General features: G+C 43.4%; 1 protein-coding gene across 5 annotated transcripts in view; it reads left to right on the top strand.

Annotated features, from left to right (window-relative positions):
* The window catches only part of me1 (malic enzyme 1, NADP(+)-dependent, cytosolic), a 467,654-nt gene that overhangs the window by 441,960 nt on the left and 4,497 nt on the right, over positions 1-21,197 (top strand). For all 5 annotated transcript variants that reach the window (XM_059983100.1, XM_059983103.1, XM_059983101.1 and 2 more), the window contains exon 13: positions 12,586-12,684. In XM_059983100.1, the coding sequence (XP_059839083.1) occupies positions 12,586-12,684 (99 nt within the window). The remainder of the gene's footprint in view (positions 1-12,585; positions 12,685-21,197) is intronic.

Below are 21,197 nucleotides of genomic sequence, written 5' to 3'. Positions count from 1 at the left end.
TCCTAAATTCCAGCAAGTACAGACCCAGAGCTATCAAACGTTTCTCGTATGATAACCCTTTCATTCCTGGATTCATCCTTGTGAACCTCCTCTGAACCCTCTCCAATGCCTGCACATCTTTCCTTAAATGAGGAGCCCAAAACTGTTGACAATACTCAAGATGAGACCTCACCAGTGCCTTATAAAGCCTCAGCATGACACACCTGCTCTTGTATTCTAGACCTTTTGAAATGAATGCTAGCATTACATTTGCCTTCCTCACCACCATCTCTACCTGCAAGTTAACCTTCAGGGTGTTCTGCACAAGGACTCCCAAATCCCTTTGCATCTGAGATTTTTGGTTTTTCTGCCCATTTAGAAAATAGTCTCTACCAAAGTCCATGACCATTCATTTTCCAACATTGTATTTCATTGTATTCAACTTTCTTGCCTATTCTCTTAATCTGTCTAAGCATTCTGCAGTCTTCCTGTTTCCTCAGTATTACCTGGCCCTCCACCAATCTTCTATTCCATCAACTAAATCATTGATATACAGCAGAAAAAGAAGTGGTCCCAACACCAACATCTGCAGAGCACATCTAGTCACTGGCAGCCAACCAGAAAAGGATACCCACCCACTGCTTCCTACCAATTAGCCAATGCGCTAACCATACTATTAACTTTCCTGTAATACGTCGGGCTCTTAACTTGGTAAGCAGCCTCATGTGTGTCACCTTGTCAAAGGCCTTCTGAAAATCCAAATTTACAACATCCACTGCATCCCCTTTATCTATCCTACATGTAATCTCCTCAAAGAATTCCAACAGGTTCATTAGGCAAGATTTCCCCTTAAGGAAACCATGCTGACTTTGTCATATCTTGTCCTGTCTCACTAACTACTCCATAACCTCATCGTTAACAATTGACTCCAACATCTTCTCACCACTGAGGTCAGGCTAACTGTTCTATAGAAACATGGAAACATAGAAACCCTACAGCACAATAAGGCCCTTTGGCCCACAAAGTTGTGCCGAACATGTCCCTACCTTAGAAATTACTAAGCTAACCTATAGCCTTCTATTTTACTAAGCTCCATGTACCTATCTAAAAGTCTCTTAAAAGACCCTATCGTATCAAGTTGCCGGCAGCCCATTCCACGCACTCACCGCTCTCTGAGCTAAAATACTTACCGCTGACATCTCCTTTGTACCTACTCCCCAGCATCTTAAACTTGTGGCAACCATTTCAGCCCTGAGAAAAAGCCTCTGACTATCAACACGATCAATGTCTCTCATTATCTCATACACCTCTATCAGGTCACCTCTCATCCTCTGTTGCTCCAAGGAGAAAAGGCCGAGTTCACTCAACCTATTTTCATAAGGCATGCTCCCCAATCCAGGCAACATCCTTGTAAATCTCCTCTGCACCCTTTCTATGGCTTCCACACCCTTCCTGTAGTGCGGTGACCAGAACTGAGCACAGTACTCCAAGTGGGGTCTGACCAGGGTCCTATATAGCTGCAACATTACCTTTTGGCTCCTAAATTCAATTCCATGATTGATGAAGGCCAATACACCATACCCTTCTTAACCACAGAGTCAACCTGCGCAGCTGCTTTCAGTGTCCTATGGACTCGGACACCAAGATCCCTCTGATCCTCCACACTGCCAAGAATCTTACCATTAAAACTATATTCTGCCATCAAAATGAACCACTTCACACTCATCTGGGTTGAACTCCATCTGCTACTTCTCAGCCCAGTTTTGCATCCTATCAATGTCCCACTGTAACCTCTGACAGCCCTCCAGACTATCCACAATACCTCCAACCTTTGTGTCATCAGCAAACTTACTAACCCATCCCTCCACTTCCTCATCCAGGTCATTTATAAAAATCACAAAGAGTAAGGGTCCCAGAACAGATCCCTGAGGCACTCCACTGGTCACCGACCTCCATGCAGAATATGACCCATCTACAACCACTCCTTTTCTTCTGTGGGCAAGCCAGTCTGGATCCACAAAGCAATGTCCCCTTGGATCTCATGCCTCCTTACTTTCTTAATAAGCCTTGCATGGAGTACCTTATCAAATGCCTTGCTGAAATCCATATACACTACATCTACTGCTCTTCCTTCATCAATGTGTTTAGTCACATCCTCAAAAAATTTCCTATATATTTTCTATAATTTTCTATAGAAATTATTTTCCATAATTTCCTTTCTGATGCTTCCCCACTTCCTTAGAGAGCGGAGTGATATTTATAATTTTCCAATCCTCTGGAACCACGCCTCTGGAAGATCATTACTAGTGTCTCCACAATCTCTACAGCTACCCCTTTCAGAACCTAAGGTGCAGTTCATCTGGTCCGGGTGACTTATGTACCCTAGGTCTTTCAGTTTTTTGAGCATCTTCTCCCTTGTAATAGTAACCGTACTCACTTCTCTTCCCTCATACACCTTCAACATCTGGCACACAGATGCAAGATACTCATTTAGTTCATCTGCCTTCTCCTTGTCCCCTGTAATTATTTCTCCGACCTCATTTTCTCACAGTCCTATATCCACTTTCTTCTTTCTTTTATTTTTTATATACTTGAAAATGCTTTTTTATGCACCTTGATATTGTTTGCTAGCTTGCTTTTGTATTTCATCTTTGCCCTCCTAATGATTTTTGTTGCTTTCTGCAAGTTTTTAAAAGTGTCCCAATCCTCTATCTTCCTGCTAATTTTTGCTTCATTGTATGCCCTTTCTTTTACTTTTACATTAGCTTTGACTACTTTTGTCAACCTCGATTATACTGTTCTGCCATTTGAGTGTTTCTTCATTTTTGGAATACATCTAACCTGCACCTTCCTCATTTTTTGCCAGAAACTCAAGCCATTGCTGCTCTGTTGTTACCCCAGATGGCAGCTCCTTCCAATTTACTTTTGCCAACTCCTCTCTCATACCACTGTAATTTCCCTTATGCCACTGAAATACTGCTACATCAGACTTTGCTTTCTCCATATCAAATTTCAAGTTGAACTCAATCATACTGTGATCACTGACTCCTAAGGATTTCTTTACCTTAAGCTCCCTAATCATCTCCAGTTCATTACGTAACACACAATTCAGTATAGCTGATCCCTTCGTATGCTTAATGACAAACTGCATTAAAAAGCCATCTCACATGCATTCAACAAATTCATTCTCTTGGGATCCATTAACAACCTGAGTTTCCCAATGTTAAAATGCTTGTTAAAATCTCCCATAACACACCTTTACTATTTCCCATTGTATTCTGTAGTCCACATCCCAGCTGCTGTTTGGAGGCCTGTATATAACTGCCATCAGGGTCCTTATAATCTTACAGTTTCTTAGCTCAATCCACAAGGATTCAAAGTCTTCCAATCCTATGTCACATCTTTCTAATGATTTGATGCCATTCGTTACTAGCAGAGCCTCGCCACCCCCTCTGCCTACCTTCCTGTCCCTCCAGTACAATGTATAACCTTGGACATTCAGCTCCCAACTACAACCATCCTTCAACCACGATTCAGTGATAATGGACTCCAACATCTTCCCAACCACTGAAATCAGGCTAACTGGCCTATGATATCCTTTCTTCTGCCTCCCTCCCTTTTTAAAGAGTGGGTTGACATTTGCTGCAGTACTTAGAGTCTTAGTGTCAGAGCATTACAGGACAGAAACTGGCCCATTGTCCTGTCTAGCCATGTGACCTCTTATTCTGCCTTGCAGTTCTTACCACATCCAAGCCCCATGTGGCTTCTTGGTTTTAGTATTCCATTGTCATGACTGTCATTCCCACAGGAGATCTTTTCTCCAGTATAAATTCTTAATTGGATGTCTGCTGGCTCCAGTTCAGTATCTTTAAAATGCTGTTCAAATGTATTTGGTGGAATGACTGAATCTGCCAAACCTGTGTCCAATTTTATTTCAATTAATTTGCCATTCATTTCTGATGTAAGCCATATTGTTAGTGTTTACATTATAAATCTCAGTCTTGTGTCACTTTCATCATAATCAGATTTTTCATCAACAACAAAAGATTAATGCTCTTTTTGAAACTGCAACTTGAGTTTTTATCTTTTTCTCGTCACTCTGCAGTCCATTTACTTTCGTCTGCTCAACATATTCTTTGTAGGTATCCTACTTTGTTGCATTTCCTGCAAGTTCCACCTTTAAACCTGCATTGGTCTGGTGTTTGCGAGTCCCTGCCACCATGTTAATACAGTTTGTTCCGCCAGACTGGTTTCTTTTTAGACATTGCAATTTTGTTCGTCATCACTTTCATTCCTGACTGCAACTCATTTGCATCTCTGGGCTGCAATTGCCATTGAAACAGCAATTTGTGTGCAATTTGAGTATTTATACATACCACCCATAATGAATTATTTAAACAAACAAGAAAGCTTAATCAACCAAGGTTACTCAAATAATACTGAAAAATTGAATACAGAACAGACAAGGCCTCTGATTATTAAAGGTGTGGCACGGTAGCATAGGAGTTAGTGTGAGCATTTACAGCACTAGTGATTAGGGTTCAATTCCCACCATGGCATGGTAGGACAGCTGTTAGTGTAGCACTATTACAATGTCAGCTTTAAGATTGGGGTTCTATTCTTGCCTCTATCTGTAATGAGTTTGTAATTTCTCCAGGCGCAGCCAAATTCCAGAGGTGTACACATTAGTAAGTTGTGGGTATGCTATGTTGGCGCCGTAAGCATTGTGACATTTGTGGGCTGCCTCCATCACACCCTCAGACTGTGTAGACCGCTGTCACAAAACGATGCACTTCACTGTGTGTTTTGATGCTTCGATGTACATGTGACAATAAAGCTCATCTGGATACAGTTGCTGATTTGTCAGCTTACAAAGTCTGCGTGTTTTAGATTGTGGAGAATGTGCATATTGGAGCTCTTGGTGCACTTGTAAATGTAGTGCAGAAACATTTATTGACATTGTCACTTTGACATGGAGTTCAGAAGTATCTATCAATGAGGAAAAAAGCAGAAAATTCTGAAAATATCAGTAGGTCAAACCACAACTGTGGGGATGGACAGTTAACATCCTGTGTTTGTGATCTTCTGTCTGCCAGCACAAATGCAAATTGCCTTCTCCACTGTTCCTTTCTCCTTTCCTTGGTTTGTTTTTACTTCTCCGTCGGGCTTTCAAACTGAGCTAAAACACGTGCACCAGGGATAGATGGCAGTGGAGCTGGTGAGAGTCTTTGACAATGAAATTAGAGACCATAAGATGTAGGAGCAGAATTGAGCCATTCAAGTCTGCTCTGCCATTTTATAATGGTTCAACCCCATTCTTGTGACATCTGCCTGTAACATTTGGTGACCTTACTAATCAAGATTCTATTAACCTTCACTTTCAATATACCAAATGATTTGTCCTCTACAGCCATCTGTGGCAATGATCGGCTGTGCTCTTATCGAATGGTGGAGCAGGTTCGACGGGCCAGGTGGCCTACTCCTGCTATTTCTTATTGTGTAGGAATTCCACAGATTTACCACCATCTGGCTGAAGAAATTTTTCCTCATCTCTGTTCAAAAGGGACATCCTTGTATTCTGAGACTGTCCCCTCTGGTCCTAGACACCCCCCTCACCCCATTATCAGAAACATCTTCGCCACATCCACTCTTCCTAGGCTTTCAATATTTGGTAGGTTTCAATGAGACTACCCCCCCCCCCCCCCCCCACTCCCACCTCATTCTGTACCTAGAATCACTTTATGGGCAAACAATCAGTCTATGTGTTATAAGCTATCTTATGTATTTATATTTATTGTGTTTTTAAAATTATTTTTGTATTCTTTATCTTACTGTGTTTTTATGTGTTACATCAGATCTGGAGTAACCATTATTTTGTTCACCTTTACACTTCTGTACTGAAAAAGACATTCAACAAAATTGAGTCTTGAATTTTCTAAACTCCAGTGAGTATGTTTATAAGTTGAATGTATCCTAACAAAATCTTGCTCCAGGTCATTTGCCTACAAGTAAGGCCAAGATTTCCTTTTGCATTATTGATATCTATCTCTGGAGTAATTTCAATTCTGTTCATCCTGACCTCCAGCAGGAGGAAGGTTGAAGAGAGTTACTAGGAAAGTTCAGGCTGTGAAAAATTAAGCACAGAGCTTGTTTTCATAGCAGAGGAGAGGATAGAGAGATACATCATCAAATTGCTCAGTGGGGCAACCCTTGAAGAAATGGAGGTTAATCCCCACCTTGAGTTCAGCCTGTGATTGTGTTGGTTTCTACAGTTTTCTTCCGCATCCCAAAGGAATGCTGGGAGGTTTATTGATCACTGTAAGTTGCCTCTTGGAGCAGCAAAAGGATTGGTAAATTGAAGGAGATATGAGGAAGATATGTTACAGAACTGCAGGGAAGCATGATAGTGAGATGTGTCCTGTTGGGATTGCTTTTCTGGGAGCCCGACTGTTCCCCTACAATGTAATTATTATGCTGCAATTGGAATTAGTTTATTATTGTCATATCTACTGCGATACCGTGTCAGGCTTGTCTTGCATACTCTCCACATTAATCAATACATTGCGCAGTGTATCGGGGTCAGGGTAGGACAAGGTTAAACAATTACAGGATGAAGAATAAAGCTGCAGAGAAAGTTCAGTGCAGGTGAAAATAAAGTGCAAGATCACAATGAGGTAGGCTGGGAGGTCAGAAGTCTGCCTTATCACTCTAGGGAACTTTCAAAAGTTTCATAACAGCAAGATAGAAGCTGCCCTTCAGTGTTGCAAATGTATCTGCCTCAGGCAGTGTATTCCATACACCCATCACTCTCTCTGTAAAATATCCTACCTCTGACATTCCCTTGATACCTTTCTCCAATCACCTTAAAATTATGCCCCTGGTATTAGCCATTTCTGACCTGGGACCGGGATGTCCATTCAATCTATGACTTTTATCATCTTGTACATCTCTGTTAAGTGACCTCTTATCCTTCTTCGCTCAAATTAGCACCGATTATTGATCATGGCAAGATGGCAACGGTTCTGTGGGCTACGTACAACGCTTTTCAATATACCTCTCTTGCATTGCTCTCACTGCAGTTTGCAGTGTGTAATTTCCCTCTAATCAATGGACTAAACTTGAATCAACAAAGGATGCTGGACAGTTGTGGCAGGGCTTGAATGCCATCATCTCTTATAAAGTTAAAACAAGCGACATAGACAACAACAGGACGTTGCTTCTAGGTGAGCTCAATGCCTTCTGTGTTCGCTTTGACCATCAAAACATGGAGGCACCAAATATCCCCCCGATGATCCTGTGATTTTAGTCTTTGAGGCTGATGTGCGAGCAGCCTTCTGGAAGGTAAAGCGTCCAGCACACATAGGGTACCTGGCCAAGTACTAAAGACCTGTGCAGACCAACTGACTGGAGAGTTCACTGAGATCTTTAACCTCTCGTTTCAGCAGTCTGAGGTACTCACCTGCTTCAATCAAGCTTCAATTATACCGGTACCTAAAGAGAACGTGGTAACCTGCCACTACCGTGACTATTGTCTGTTACATGTCAACATTGCTTGGATTAACTGTAAGTGTCATTTAGGTGCGCCTGGACGGGGCGTGGGGATGGCATCATATAACAAACAAGTGTAGGCTTTTCTCCTGTTGAATTTGGGAGGTTTCTGGAAATTTCGGCAGCTGAGTGATGCAATGGACTGTGAGTTACCAGCGGAAGGGTGAGTTGAGTTGAGTTAGTTGAAGAGTTCATACAGCAGTGGGCATTCCCAATGTTTAGATTACTGTAGATTGAATGCAACACAAAAATACACAATAAGATAAAGAACACAATAATTAAAAAACATAAAACTACAAATATGTAAGATTGCTTATATATATATAGATTTAGGTATAGATTGTTTTGTACATAAGCTGACTGACAGGAAATGATAATATATTGGTGTCAGGGGTCGTGGAGGGGTGGGTTAGTGAGTGGAGGTATTGATCAGCCTTACTGCTTGAGGAAAGAAACTGTTTTTGAGTCTGGCGAACCTGGAGTGGATGCTACGTAGCCTCCTCCCTGGTGGGACTGGGGCAAACAGTCTATGAGCAGGGTGGGTGGCAGGTACCCTTCGTGATGATGATGTGGATCGTGAGGAAGATTGCCAAAGGATACAGCAGGAGATACATCTGTTGGAAATGTGGCAGTATTAGGTCGGAACCGTAGGAAGTAGATTTGAGAGTGGCTCTAATTTCACATCAGGAGAATGTTCAGTGGAACCAAAATAAGGGAAAAATGATAGATGATGGAGCCAGAAGAGGGAGACGAAGTGACAGTTGCAGGCAAGCTGGTGGGAGAGGCCAGGACCAGAGCACACACCCTCAGAGTACACACAGTTGTCTCTTCAGAACAGCTATGAGGAGAAGTTTCTTTAGCTAGAGGGTGATGAATCTGTGGAATTCATTGTCACAGAGAGCTGTGGAGGCCAAATCATTGGGTCCGTTTAAAGTGGAGGTTGATAGGTTCTTGATTAATCAGGCCATCAGAGGTCACGGGGAGAAGACAGAAGAATGAGGTTGAGCAGGATAATCACTCACCCATGACCAAATGGCGAAGCAGACTTTTTGGGCTGAATGGCCTAATTCTGCTCCTATGGTATTACAGTGACAGATGGAAACAGATTAGGAAAAATAATTTTTTGTTGTCTATTTCTACTTATTTACCTGCTTTCACTTATCACCCTCCAGCCTGTGCCTCAGCTTTCCCCTCCCCAACCCTAACCTTGCTCCATGTCTGCGTCACCCCTCCGCTCACCTGCTTCCACTCACAGACCTGTCTCACACCGCCCTTTCACTTCCCTGTAGCAGTTCTTTCTGAGTCCCGACTTCAAACACCAACCATTTATTCAGCTCCGCAAAAATTGCTTGAACTACACTGTTCCTCCTGAATTTTGATTTTTAACATCACGTTTCATCATATATGGTTTCCTTTGTTTTAAGCAATATCACCATGTCCCATTAAGGTATCTGTTTTGTCTGCTTTCTTGTTTTGTTTTGTCTTGTTTTCTTGAATGTTTTGGGCTACATTCCCAAGGGAACTCAAGTGAGGAAAATTGCTGTTTATCATTGTCGATTATCTTCCTGCAAGATAAAAAAAATCAAAAAATCAAAACGTTTAATTATCATTCAACCATACAGCTGTTCCTCTGGGACCAGGGTGCAAAACATTCAAAATAGCAAGCAAACATTCAAAAATAGCAAGTAACATAATTCAAAATAGCGAGCAAGGAAGTATATTCACTCAAAAAAATATATGGATTGATTTCACGTTCTTTTCATTACTAGTGTGGTAATAAGATAGCTTACCTTAATAAGTGCTTTAGCTTTCTTCAACATTAACCATATAACCATATAACAATTACAGCATGGAAACAGGCCATCTCGGCCCTTCTAGTCCGTGCCAGACTCTTACAATCACCTAGTCCCACCGACCTGCGCTCAGCCCATAAGCCTCTATTCCTTTCCTGTCCATGTACCTATCCAATTTTTTTTTTAAATGACAATATTGAACATCGACCTCAATGGAAAATATCTGTTCTGACGTTCAACTGTGTTTAAATCAGGCAGGAAAATTCTTACAGCAGGGGAAATCTGAGGAATCTTGGTGTAAATCGTAACAATCTAAATATTTATGAGTTTGCAAGCCTCAATTTTGGGAGACCTTTGAAGAATCACTGTGTACTAATCTGCAGCTATTTATTTAGAGATACAGCACAGAATGGACCCTATCAGCCCTTTGAGCCGGACCACCCAGCCGCCCCCAACAACCCTGGTCATGGGGCAATTTACAATGACTAATTAATGGACCAGGTACAACTTTGGACTGTGAAGGAAAACCAGAGGACCCAGAGAAAACCCACGGATTCCACAGGGAATATGTATAGATTCCTTACAGATGACTCCAGAATTGAACTTTGAACTCCGATGTCCTGAGCTGCAATAGCGTCGTGCTAATCGCAAGATACCCTGTGCCCGGGTATCTTGGTGCGCGTGACAGTAATAAAAAATGCCAATGCCAGTACCTGGAAAGTCTCGGGTCTGAATTGCTGAATTGTTGAAAATGATTATACTCAGCCCACCCCCCCATTACCGGAACCTGCTGGAGGAAGGAGTGCAGAATCGGGAAGTGGGCCAAGCAGCAGGTTCAAGTGCCCTGCACCTTTGAGGGAGTCACAGTGACTGAGACCCACTTACTCGAGTTGCCTCTGATGTGGTCTGTAAACTCAGTACCCACATTATTTAGTACCTTTGCAGCTAATACTGAGTGGATGTCTGTGGCCTTCTGGCCCTGTAACCAATTCATTTCAAAATTCAATGTGTTGTGCATTCAGAGATGCTGTCCTGTACATCACTGTTGTATAGTTAATTAAGCTACTATCACCTTCCTGTCTGCTTGAACTGGTCTGGCCATTCTCTAGTGACCTCTCTCATTTTTGCCCACAGGACTGCCACTTAGTGAACTTCTTCTGTGTTTTTGCTCCATTCTCTTTCAACTCTAGAGATGGTTGTGCATGAAAATCCCAGATCAGCCGTTTCTGAGATACTCAGACCACCCCATCTGGCACCACCAATCATTCCACGGTCAAAGTCGCTTAGATCACATTTTTCCCCCTTTCTGATGTTTGGTCTGGACAACAACTGAACCTCTTCACCATGTCTGCGTGCTTTTATGCACTGAGTTGCTGCTGCATGATTAACGAGTAATTTGTCAGGCATACTGACTGTGTGTTTCTACATCCTGGAAGATCAAATTTCCAGAAATGGGGAAATTATTTTTAGTTTGTATACGCACATGTGATACTCCTGGTCAGAGAAGCAGTTCACAATCGCTGCTCTAAATGGGTCTCGTTCACTGTTGATCTTGAAAATTGGGCCTCCTTGTTAAAATAACAAGTATTGTGAGCACTGTCTGGTTTCCAAGGATTTGTTTGGCACAGGAAAACAAATGGTTGATGTGAGAACTTCCCTATCTATCTGGCAGTCAGCACACTTCAGCGCCATTTTCTGCTGCTGGAAAATTAGTTTTACAACAGTCTTGTTCATGTTATCAGAACCTTCTTGGCAAACAGAAATCTGTTGTTGCCAATACCACTGAATTACTTACTAATACTAAAACAGAGACATTTGTCCAAAATTCCTCTTCTTCCTGCTTTACAGCTAATCAGAAACAGAGTCAGGGTCATTGTCGCTGACATGTGAAGTTTGTTGTTTTGCAGCAGCAGGAGAGTGCAATACCAAACAACCACTATAAATCACAACGAGAATATATAAATTAATTAAATAGTGCAAAAAAAGAGGAAAATAATTCTGAGGTCGTGCACATGGGTTCATCTTCCATTCAGCAATCTGATGGCAGAGGAGTTAAAGCTGTCCCTTAAATGTGGAGTGTGCATCGTCAGGCTCTTGTACCTCCTCCCTGATGGTAGTAGTGAGAAGAGGGCATGTCCTGGCTGGTGAAAGTTCTTAATGATGGATGCTACCTCCTTGAGGCATCGCTCTTTGAATAATCCTTGAAGATGGAGAGGCTGTTGCCCATTATGGAAACATCTGAATTTACAAACTTCTGAGGTTTTTTTCTGATCCAGTGCACTCCAGCTTCCGTTCCAGACACTGATGCAACCGATCAGAGTACAAGATTCAGAAATCTAGTTCACTTGTACTTGGGCTTGGTTAGGCCTTGCCTTTGGGAGTGGGAAACGGGAGCCCATCAGCGACAAGGGCAGGAGAGTGGGGGGGCCGACCAGTACTCTGGACAGTGAACTGGGGCCCACCAATATTTTGAGGGGCTGGACTTGGGATATTGTTGAACTTGGCATGGGCACATTTAACAGTGGTTCTGTGGCAGAAGAGCACTTGTTGCTTGGCACAAGCTGATTAGACAAAGAAGTGGGTGAACATGATTTGACCAAAATGGTCCAAAGTCAGCAGTTTCAAGGGAACACCGCGGGATGAACAGTGGAAAAGGTGCAGAGTTTCAAGTTCCTGGGTGCCGTGGTAGCGCAGCATTTAGTGTCACACTATCAAAGCTCGGGGCATTCTGAAGTTCGGAGTTCAATTCCGGCACCATTCCGCAAGGAGGCTGTGAACATCCTCCCCGTGGAATGTGTGGGTTTCCTCTGGGTCCTCCTGTTTCCTCCCACAGTCCAGAGACCTACTGGGTAGGTTAATTGGTCATTGTAAATTGTCCTGTGATTGGGTCTGGGTTAATCAGGTTTGTCAGGGGTTGCCAGGGTGGTTAAAGGATGTAAGGGCCTACTCTGTGCTGTATTAGTAAATGATTAAATAAATAACCATCTCAATTGATCTATCCCGGGCCCAACAATTTGAAGCATTCACAAAAAAAAGCTATGCCAGCAGCTATATTTCATTAAGGGTTTGAGGAGATTTGGTCTGTCAGCAAAGACTCTAGCAAATTTCTATGGGTGGATTTTTTTGTGCTGAACCTGTTGAAGTTGTGCTGCTCCATTTGAAATCACACACTAAATCCATAGATTTTCATCCCTGCAGTCCACAAAGGGAAGAATGTTACAGAACACCAGCTCTTACATTTTGTGCGTTTGCTCTTGTATTGCAGGCTTTAGCAGAACAGGTTCTTGAAGAACATTTGGCTGAAGGACGCCTATACCCTCCGCTTAATTCTATCCAAAAAGTTTCCCTGAACTTGGCAGTGAAGGTAATAAAATTTGGTTTTAAGGCTGAATTGTTTATACGAATCTTGTTTTACGTCTTTCCATATGCAATTTTCCTTCTCGTAAACAGCATTTAAAGGAAACCATAATAACAATAGAACACTACAGCGCAGAACATGCCCTTCAGCCCATCTAGTCTGTGCCACACCATTAACCTTCCTAGTCCCAATACCTGCACCCAGACCACAGACCTGCACAACCCTCCCATCCATGTACCTATCCCAAATTTCTCCTAACTGAAATCAAAAGATTTTGATGACAGCAGTCTCCTAACTATTTACTACTTAGCTTCTCCACTGCAACATTGTGTAAATAAGGAGTTAGCTGCTAAGAGTGATATGAATTTATTTTTAAGAGACTGATTAATCCCCCTGGGATCGGTGATGCTCCTGATCAGGTGCTCACACCCAACAAAGTTTGTGTCGGAATTCTACTAAGTTGGAGGGTACGGGCTGGAGGAGAAGAGGGAGAGGGAGGTGACTAGAGAAGGAGGGATGATGTGGGAGAGGAGAGGTGTGTAGCTGTGGCCCTGTCCGCCCTTCTCTTTCCTCTCCACTGCCCTCATGACCTGCCCATCACTCCACCTTCCCTCCTTTGGTTCTTTACCTCTTTCCCTTTATTCCGTGGTCTACTGTCCTTTCAGATTCTTAGAGTCATCGAGCACTACAGCACACAAGTAGGCTCTTCAACCTACCTGAACTGTGCAGAATCATTATGTTACCGAGTCCCATCGACCTGCATGCCCACCACAGCCCTCCATACCCCTCCCCTCCGTGTACCCATCCAAACTTCTCTTAAATGTTAAAATTAAAACCCGCATCCACCACTTCCCATGGGACCTCATTCCACACCCTCACTACCCTCTGAATGAAGAACTTCCCCCCACGTTCCCCTTAAATATTTCACTTTTCACCCTTAACCCAGAACCTCTGGTTGCAGCCTCACCCAACCTCTGTGGAAACAGCCTGCTTGTTTTTACCCTATCTGTACCCCTCATGATTTTGTTGACCTCAGTCAAATCTCCCCTCATCCTCCTATGCTCCAGAGTATTAAATTGTAACCTATTCAACGTTTCCCTATAACTCAGGTCCTAAAATCCTGGCAACAACATCGTAAATTTTCTCTGTATTCTTTCAAGCTTATTGATATCTTTCCTGTAGGAAGGTGGCCAAAACTGGACACAACACTCTAAATTAGGCCTCACTAACATCTTATACAGCTTCAACATAACATCCCAACTCCTGTTCTTAATACTTTCTTTTATGAAGGCCAATGTGCTGAATGTCCTTATGAACCTATCTGCCTGTGATGCCACTTTCACAGAATTATGGATCTGTATTCCCTTGTCCCTCTGTTCTACCGCACTCCTCAATACCCTACTGTTCACTGTTTACGTGTTTGTCTTTCCAATGTGCAACACTTCACACTTGTTAAATTCCATCTCATAAATCTGAGAAAGTCTGCAGATGCTGGAAATCCAAAACAAAATACTCAAAATGCTGGAGGAACTCAGCAGATCAGGCAGCATCTCTGGAAATAAATAAACAGTCGATGTTTTGCGCTGCAGCCCTTCATTGGTTCCTGACTGTTTATTCCCCTCCATAGATGCTACCTGATCTGCTGAGTTCCTCCAGAATTTTGTGGACGTTACTTCAAGCTCCAGCTGTCAATATTCAGCACATTTTTCCAGCACTTCCAGATCCTGCTGCAAACAAGTGACTATAACGTCTTTACCAACCTCCCATATTGGGACGTTGACAAAGGGTTTGAAAAAGTCCATGCAGACAACATTCACTGCTTTTGATAGCCCTCCTCGCTGTCCACTACACCCCAATTTTGGTATCATCCACAAATCTGCTGATCCAGTTAACCACATTGTCATCCAGATTGATGAAAAACAACAATGGACCCAGCACAAGTCGCAGGCCTCCAGTCAGTGAGGCAACCATCTACAACCGCTCTCTGGCTTCTCCTGCAGCGCCGATGTCTAATCCAATGTACTATCTCACCTTGAATGCTGAGTAAGTGGACCTTCTTTACCAACCTCCCATGCAGGATTTGTCAAAGAGTTCCAGGTAGACAACATCCACTGCATTTCCTTCATCGATTTTCCTGATAATCTCTTCAAAAGACCTCCTTCCATTTATTCCATGACCTACTGTCTTTTCCTTTCAGATTCTATCTTTTTCAGCCCTTTGCCTCTTTCCCTCCCCATCTCACCTACTCCCCCACCTTGTCTCATCTATCACTTACCAGCTTGTATACCTCCCCTTCCTTCCATCCTTTATTTAGATTTCTACCCCCTCCTTTTCCAGAAATAATGAAAGGTCTGAGCCTGAAAAGTCAGCTGTTTATTCCCCTCCTTAGATGTTGCCTGACCTTCTGAGATTCTCCAAAATGTTTGTGTTGTCTTGCATATTGGAAGGAGAAACAAGGTGTGCATTTCAGTTTGATAAACTTTTATTGAAATGACTGAAGAATCATGGACTTGTAATGTTAACTGTGATGAGAGAGGAATTAATGTGTCTTGCAAAGTATCCCCAGCTATTTCTGTTTTTATTTAACAATCAGGAGAGGACAAAATGTTGAGGTCCACAAGGAGAATGGAGCTGACCATAGTTCCTTAAACTAAAAGGTGAATCAGGCGTAGATGCTAGTGAAGCTGAATTAGAATGTCAGTTGCTTAAGGGAAGCATGAGGTAAGATGGAATGATCACGGACATAAGGTATGAAGGGAAGAGAGACGGGCAAATGAATGAGTGCAGTGTGAGGTAGTTCAGGATCCAGTGATGATGTTAGTTGTCCATCATGCCTGACGATGATGGTCGTTCTTGTGCAGTTCATCTGTGATGGACCCGGAGAATGCTGTGGAGTCCGAGGCTTGAATGGGAAGCTCATTCACAGTGAGTGAAGCGGAACTGTCCTGAGTCAGCTGCAGCTTTCTGTTGCCAGGCAGCCAACGGATTTCCACGACATCTCTCCTCAAAGCTGTTGCGGGCAAGTCCTATCGAGGTACACTGTCCAGTTCAGTCTTGTGCAGCTGGAGTAAGTCTAGCCCAGGGGTCGGCAACCTTTACCACTGAAAGAGCCAATATGGACCCATTTCCCACAGAAAAGAAAACACTGGGAGCCACAAAATCCGTTTGACATTTAAAATGAAATAACACTGCATACAAAGGTCTTTGCCTTTATGCTATGTATAAACAAACTATAATGTGTTACATTTATGAAATTGATGAACTCCTGCAGAGAAAACAAAATTACATTTCTGCATGCAACAAAAACATTTTGAACTCCGAAAAAAAAGACGTTGGGTTGAAGGTTACTCCATAGTTATCCTACCTTCGATCGAAAAATTAAAAGAAATCGCGGGTGTCAGGCATTGGCAGTGGTTACGTATATTAATAGCGATAAAATCACTTTGTGGCGGTGTGCTACACGCAGCGCTAAGATAACAACACTGCAATCAAAGGTGACTTTATTCGAACTAAACAGCCTTGCTTTAAAGCCTCGCTCAACCCGCCCCCTGTGGGCACGGATGCTCCAAAAGACACGTACTCACAAACCCCCGTAGGCCATCTCCCTTAGCTGGAACGGTGGCTAATTGTGAGCCGGTTCGGATGTGCCAGGAAATGGGGTCGCCACAACGTTTTATTTAGATTGTACAAGATCACCATAATCTTCAAATTTCGAATTACATTTCAAAAACTAACAAACCACGGGGAGCCACAGCACAGAGATGAAAGAGCCGCGTGCAGCTCCGGAGCCGCGGGTTGCCGACCCCTGGTCTAGCCAATGCAATGTTAGCTCTGACACTATCTTTGAACCAGAGTTAGCACGCTGTACAGTAGATGTTTGGGGATTCTCGAATCCTCCATGCATATAACGTGTATCGAATATATCCATATATCCATCAAAACTGGGCTTTCAGGATCATGGCCATGATGTTCATGGTCTCTGGTCCATCGACGACTTCCAGGTTGGTAACTTAGTCCTGCCAACAGGATTCCAAGGACTGACCTCAGGCTACGAATGTGGAAGCATCCTAGCAGTCTAAGTTGTCTTCTGTAATATAGTATTTGACAATCTGTTATGCAGTATTTTAAAATGGTTCTGCTCTTCAGAAAAGTTGTGTCAGCTACAGGTAAAACAGGTTTTTCTTGTAGGATGACATCAAGCTAAACAATTTACTGTGAAAAGCTGCCTTGTCACAGCCCAGATTTCTATGAAGAACTCTTTGAAAGTTTCAAACAAATGTTAGAAGTAGGTGGAACAGATGTGCTAGTAAAAGGTAAGATCAGTACTAGAGCAAATTGCTGGAGGAAATCAGAAACTTGTGTTCCATCATGTTCAATTTTGCTGTTTTTAATCCCAGGTCCTTTCAGAAGTCAACAAAGAGGCAGCAAAGCGTGTTGCTTTATGATCATTTGATTAAGCATTAATAGAACAAAGAGAAATTGAAATGACCGGTGAAGGGAGAGACAAAAATCTGAGCGCCTAAGATATTAAGATGGTGCTGACCTCTTGGTGCAGCTCTTTTATCCCTACAGATAGGGATAATTCTATTCAAACTTGTAGATAAGAGTCAGCCAATGAGATAGCTTTTTAAAATTATGCAATACACAGTCCAAGAGACTGAGAGAGCCTTCCAAAGTCATACCAATGTAACCACTTAGGGTGGTGTATTAAACTTGAATAAACATGCCATTGTCACTAGGAAACATACTGGGCAGTTACTTGTATATAAATAATTAAAATGCAAATTGACAATTAATTGTTAAGCTGCAAAAGATAATCAATTAAATGGTTTAGTTTAAGAATTAAGCAATCAGATCCAACATTCAGTTGTATGCATTTTTAAAATAGAAGAGTACAGCAGAGTACTGTGTTCAGGTACAGTATATTCTATAAGTATATATACATATATATAAGTATCCCTTGCGATTTGCTGTCAAACTTCCCCGTGTGTTCAGTATTGAACAAAATGTGAGAGGACGTTCTGGGTAGGTGAAATACAAGTGAAATAAACAGCTGCACATTTGTTTCTTATCTCTGCATCTCTCATGTATGTTATTCACGGCCACCTGCCTTCCCAGTATCACAAACTTAACAAGCACAGTACAGGCCCTTCAGCCCATGATGTTGTGCCATATTCTAGCACTTGCAATCTCTTGTGTCCCTAGATCGCTACTGGAATGAACAATGATTCAGGAGTCAGAAAATGTGAATGTCAGAATCAGTTTTATTATCACTGGCATGCAGTACGTCCTGATATCTGTTGCTTTGCAGCAGCAGGTCATTGCAATACATTAAAAAAAGCTATAAATTACAATAAAAAACATATATAAACACATTAAATAACTAATGCAAAAAAGGGAGCAAAAGTAGTGAGGTGGTGTTCATGGGTTCAATGTCCATTCAGAAATCTGGTGGTGGAGGCGGAGAAGCTGTTCCTGAATCATTGAGTACGTGTCTTCAGGCTCCTGTGCCTCCTCCCTGATTGTAGCAATGAGAAGAGGGCATGTCCTGGGTGACAGGGGTCCTTAATGATGGACACTGACTTTATGAGGCACTGCCTTTTGAAGATGTCCTCAACAGTGGGGATGTTAGTGCCCATGATGGACAAGGCTGAACGTACAGCACAGAAGCTGCTTCTGATCCTGTGCAAGTGGCCCAGACAACCCTGACGGCAATGTAACCAGTTAGAATTCTCTCCACGATACAGCCATCAAAATTTGCTTATCTATGGTGACATACCAAATCTTTGTGTGCAGCTCCAAAGGGAATAATCAAATATTCCCGTTTATGACTAACATAGGTATAACAAGGGAAAGCAGTCACATAGGCTCCACAGTACGTCTATCATAGGTTAGAGTTGAAATCCAGAAATGGAGGACTGGCAAGAGATACACCATAAAATCTGAGTCCTGAGCCCTGACGTCAGCCCGGAACATTTACTGTTCATTCCTCTCCATAGATGAAGTCTGACTGGCTGAGTTCCTCCAGAATTTTGTGTGTGTTACTCTGACCATTGACACTGTCTGACCTGCTGAGCTCCTCCAGCATTTTGTGTGTGTTACTCTGACCATTGACACTGTCTGACCTGCTGAGTTCCTCCAGCATTTTGTGTGTGTTACTCTGACCATTGACACTGTCTGACCTGTTGAGCTCCTCCAGCATTTTGTGTGTGTTACTCTGACCACAGACACTGCCTGACCTGCTGAGTTCCTCCAGCATTTTGTGTGTGTTACTCTGACCATTGACACTGTCTGACCTGCTGAGCTCCTCCAGCATTTTGTGTGTGTTACTCTGACCACAGACACTGCCTGACCTGCTGAGTTCCTCCAGCATTTTGTGTGTGTTACTCTGACCATAGACACTGCCTGACCTGCTGAGTTCCTCCAGCATTTTGTGTGTGTTACTCTGACCACAGACACTGCCTGACCTGCTGAGCTCCTCCAGCATTTTGTGTGTGTTACTCTGACCATAGACACTGTCTGACCTGCTGAGCTCCTCCAGCATTTTGTGTGTTATTCTGACCATTGACACTGTCTGACCTGCTGAGCTCCTCCAGCATTTTGTGTGTGTTACTCTGACCATAGACACTGTCTGACCTGCTGAGTTCCTCCAGCATTTTGTGTGTGTTACTCTGACCATCGACACTGCCTGACCTGCTGAGCTCCTCCAGCATTTTGTGTGTGTTACTCTGACCATAGACACTGCCTGACCTGCTGAGCTCCTCCAGCATTTTGTGTGTGTTACTCTGACCACAGACACTGTCTGACCTGCTGAGTTCCTCCAGCATTTTGTGTGTGTTACTCTGACCATCGACACTGTCTGACCTGCTGAGCTCCTCCAGCATTTTGTGTGTGTTACTCTGACCATTGACACTGTCTGACCTGCTGAGCTCCTCCAGCATTTTGTGTGTGTTACTCTGTCCATAGACACTGTCTGACCTGCTGAGTTCCTCCAGCATTTTGTGTGTGTTACTCTGACCACAGACACTGCCTGACCTGCTGAGCTCCTCCAGCATTTTGTGTGTGTTACTCTGACCATAGACACTGTCTGACCTGCTGAGCTCCTCCAGCATTTTGTGTGTGTTACTCTGACCATAGACCCTGTCTGACCTGCTGAGTTCCTCCAGCATTTTGTGTGTGTTACTCTGACCATCGACACTGCCTGACCTGCTGAGTTCCTCCAGTATTTTGTGTGTGTTTCTCTGACCATAGACACTGCCTGACCTGCTGAGCTCCTCCAGCATTTTGTGTGTGTTACTCTGACCACAGACACTGCCTGACCTGCTGAGCTCCTCCAGCATTTTGTGTGTGTTACTCTGACCACAGACACTGCCTGACCTGCTGAGTTCCTCCAGCATTTTGTGTGTGTTACTCTGACCATCGACACTGTCTGATCTGCTGAGTTCCTCCAGCATTTTGTGTGTGTTACTCTGACCATAGACACTGCCTGACCTGCTGAGTTCCTCCAGCATTTTGTGTGTGTTACTCTGACCATCGACACTGTCTGACCTGCTGAGTTCCTCCAGCATTTTGTGTGTGTTACTCTGACCACAGACACTGTCTGACCTGCTGAGCTCCTCCAGCATTTTGTGTGTGTTACTCTGACCACAGACACTGCCTGACCTGCTGAGCTCCTCCAGCATTTTGTGTGTGTTACTCTGACCATTGACACTGCCTGACCTGCTGAGCTCCTCCAGCATTTTGTGTGTGTTACTCTGACCATTGACACTGTCTGACCTGCTGAGTTCCTCCAGCATTTTGTGTGTGTTACTCTGACCACAGACACTGTCTGACCTGCTGAGTTCCTCCAGCATTTTGTGTGTGTTACTCTGACCATAGACACTGTCTGACCTGCTGAGTTCCTCCAGCATTTTGTGTGTGTTACTCTGACCACAGACACTGTCTGACCTGCTGAGTTCCTCCAGCATTTTGTGTGTGTTACTCTGACCATAGACACTGTCTGACCTGCTGAGCTCCTCCAGCATTTTGTGTGTGTTACTCTGACCACAGACACTGCCTGACCTGCTGAGCTCCTCCAGCATTTTGTGTGTGTTACTCTGACCATTGACACTGCCTGACCTGCTGAGCTCCTCCAGCATTTTGTGTGTGTTACTCTGACCATTGACACTGTCTGACCTGCTGAGTTCCTCCAGCATTTTGTGTGTGTTACTCTGACCATTGACACTGTCTGACCTGTTGAGCTCCTCCAGCATTTTGTGTGTGTTACTCTGACCACAGACACTGCCTGACCTGCTGAGTTCCTCCAGCATTTTGTGTGTGTTACTCTGACCATTGACACTGTCTGACCTGCTGAGCTCCTCCAGCATTTTGTGTGTGTTACTCTGACCACAGACACTGCCTGACCTGCTGAGTTCCTCCAGCATTTTGTGTGTGTTACTCTGACCATAGACACTGCCTGACCTGCTGAGTTCCTCCAGCATTTTGTGTGTGTTACTCTGACCACAGACACTGCCTGACCT

The sequence above is a fragment of the Hypanus sabinus genome, chromosome 10 (assembly GCF_030144855.1).
Source record: "Hypanus sabinus isolate sHypSab1 chromosome 10, sHypSab1.hap1, whole genome shotgun sequence".
Taxonomy (NCBI): Eukaryota; Metazoa; Chordata; class Chondrichthyes; order Myliobatiformes; family Dasyatidae; genus Hypanus; species Hypanus sabinus.
Note: the sequence above shows the minus strand (reverse complement) of the source record. Positions and strands in the feature narration are given on the sequence as shown.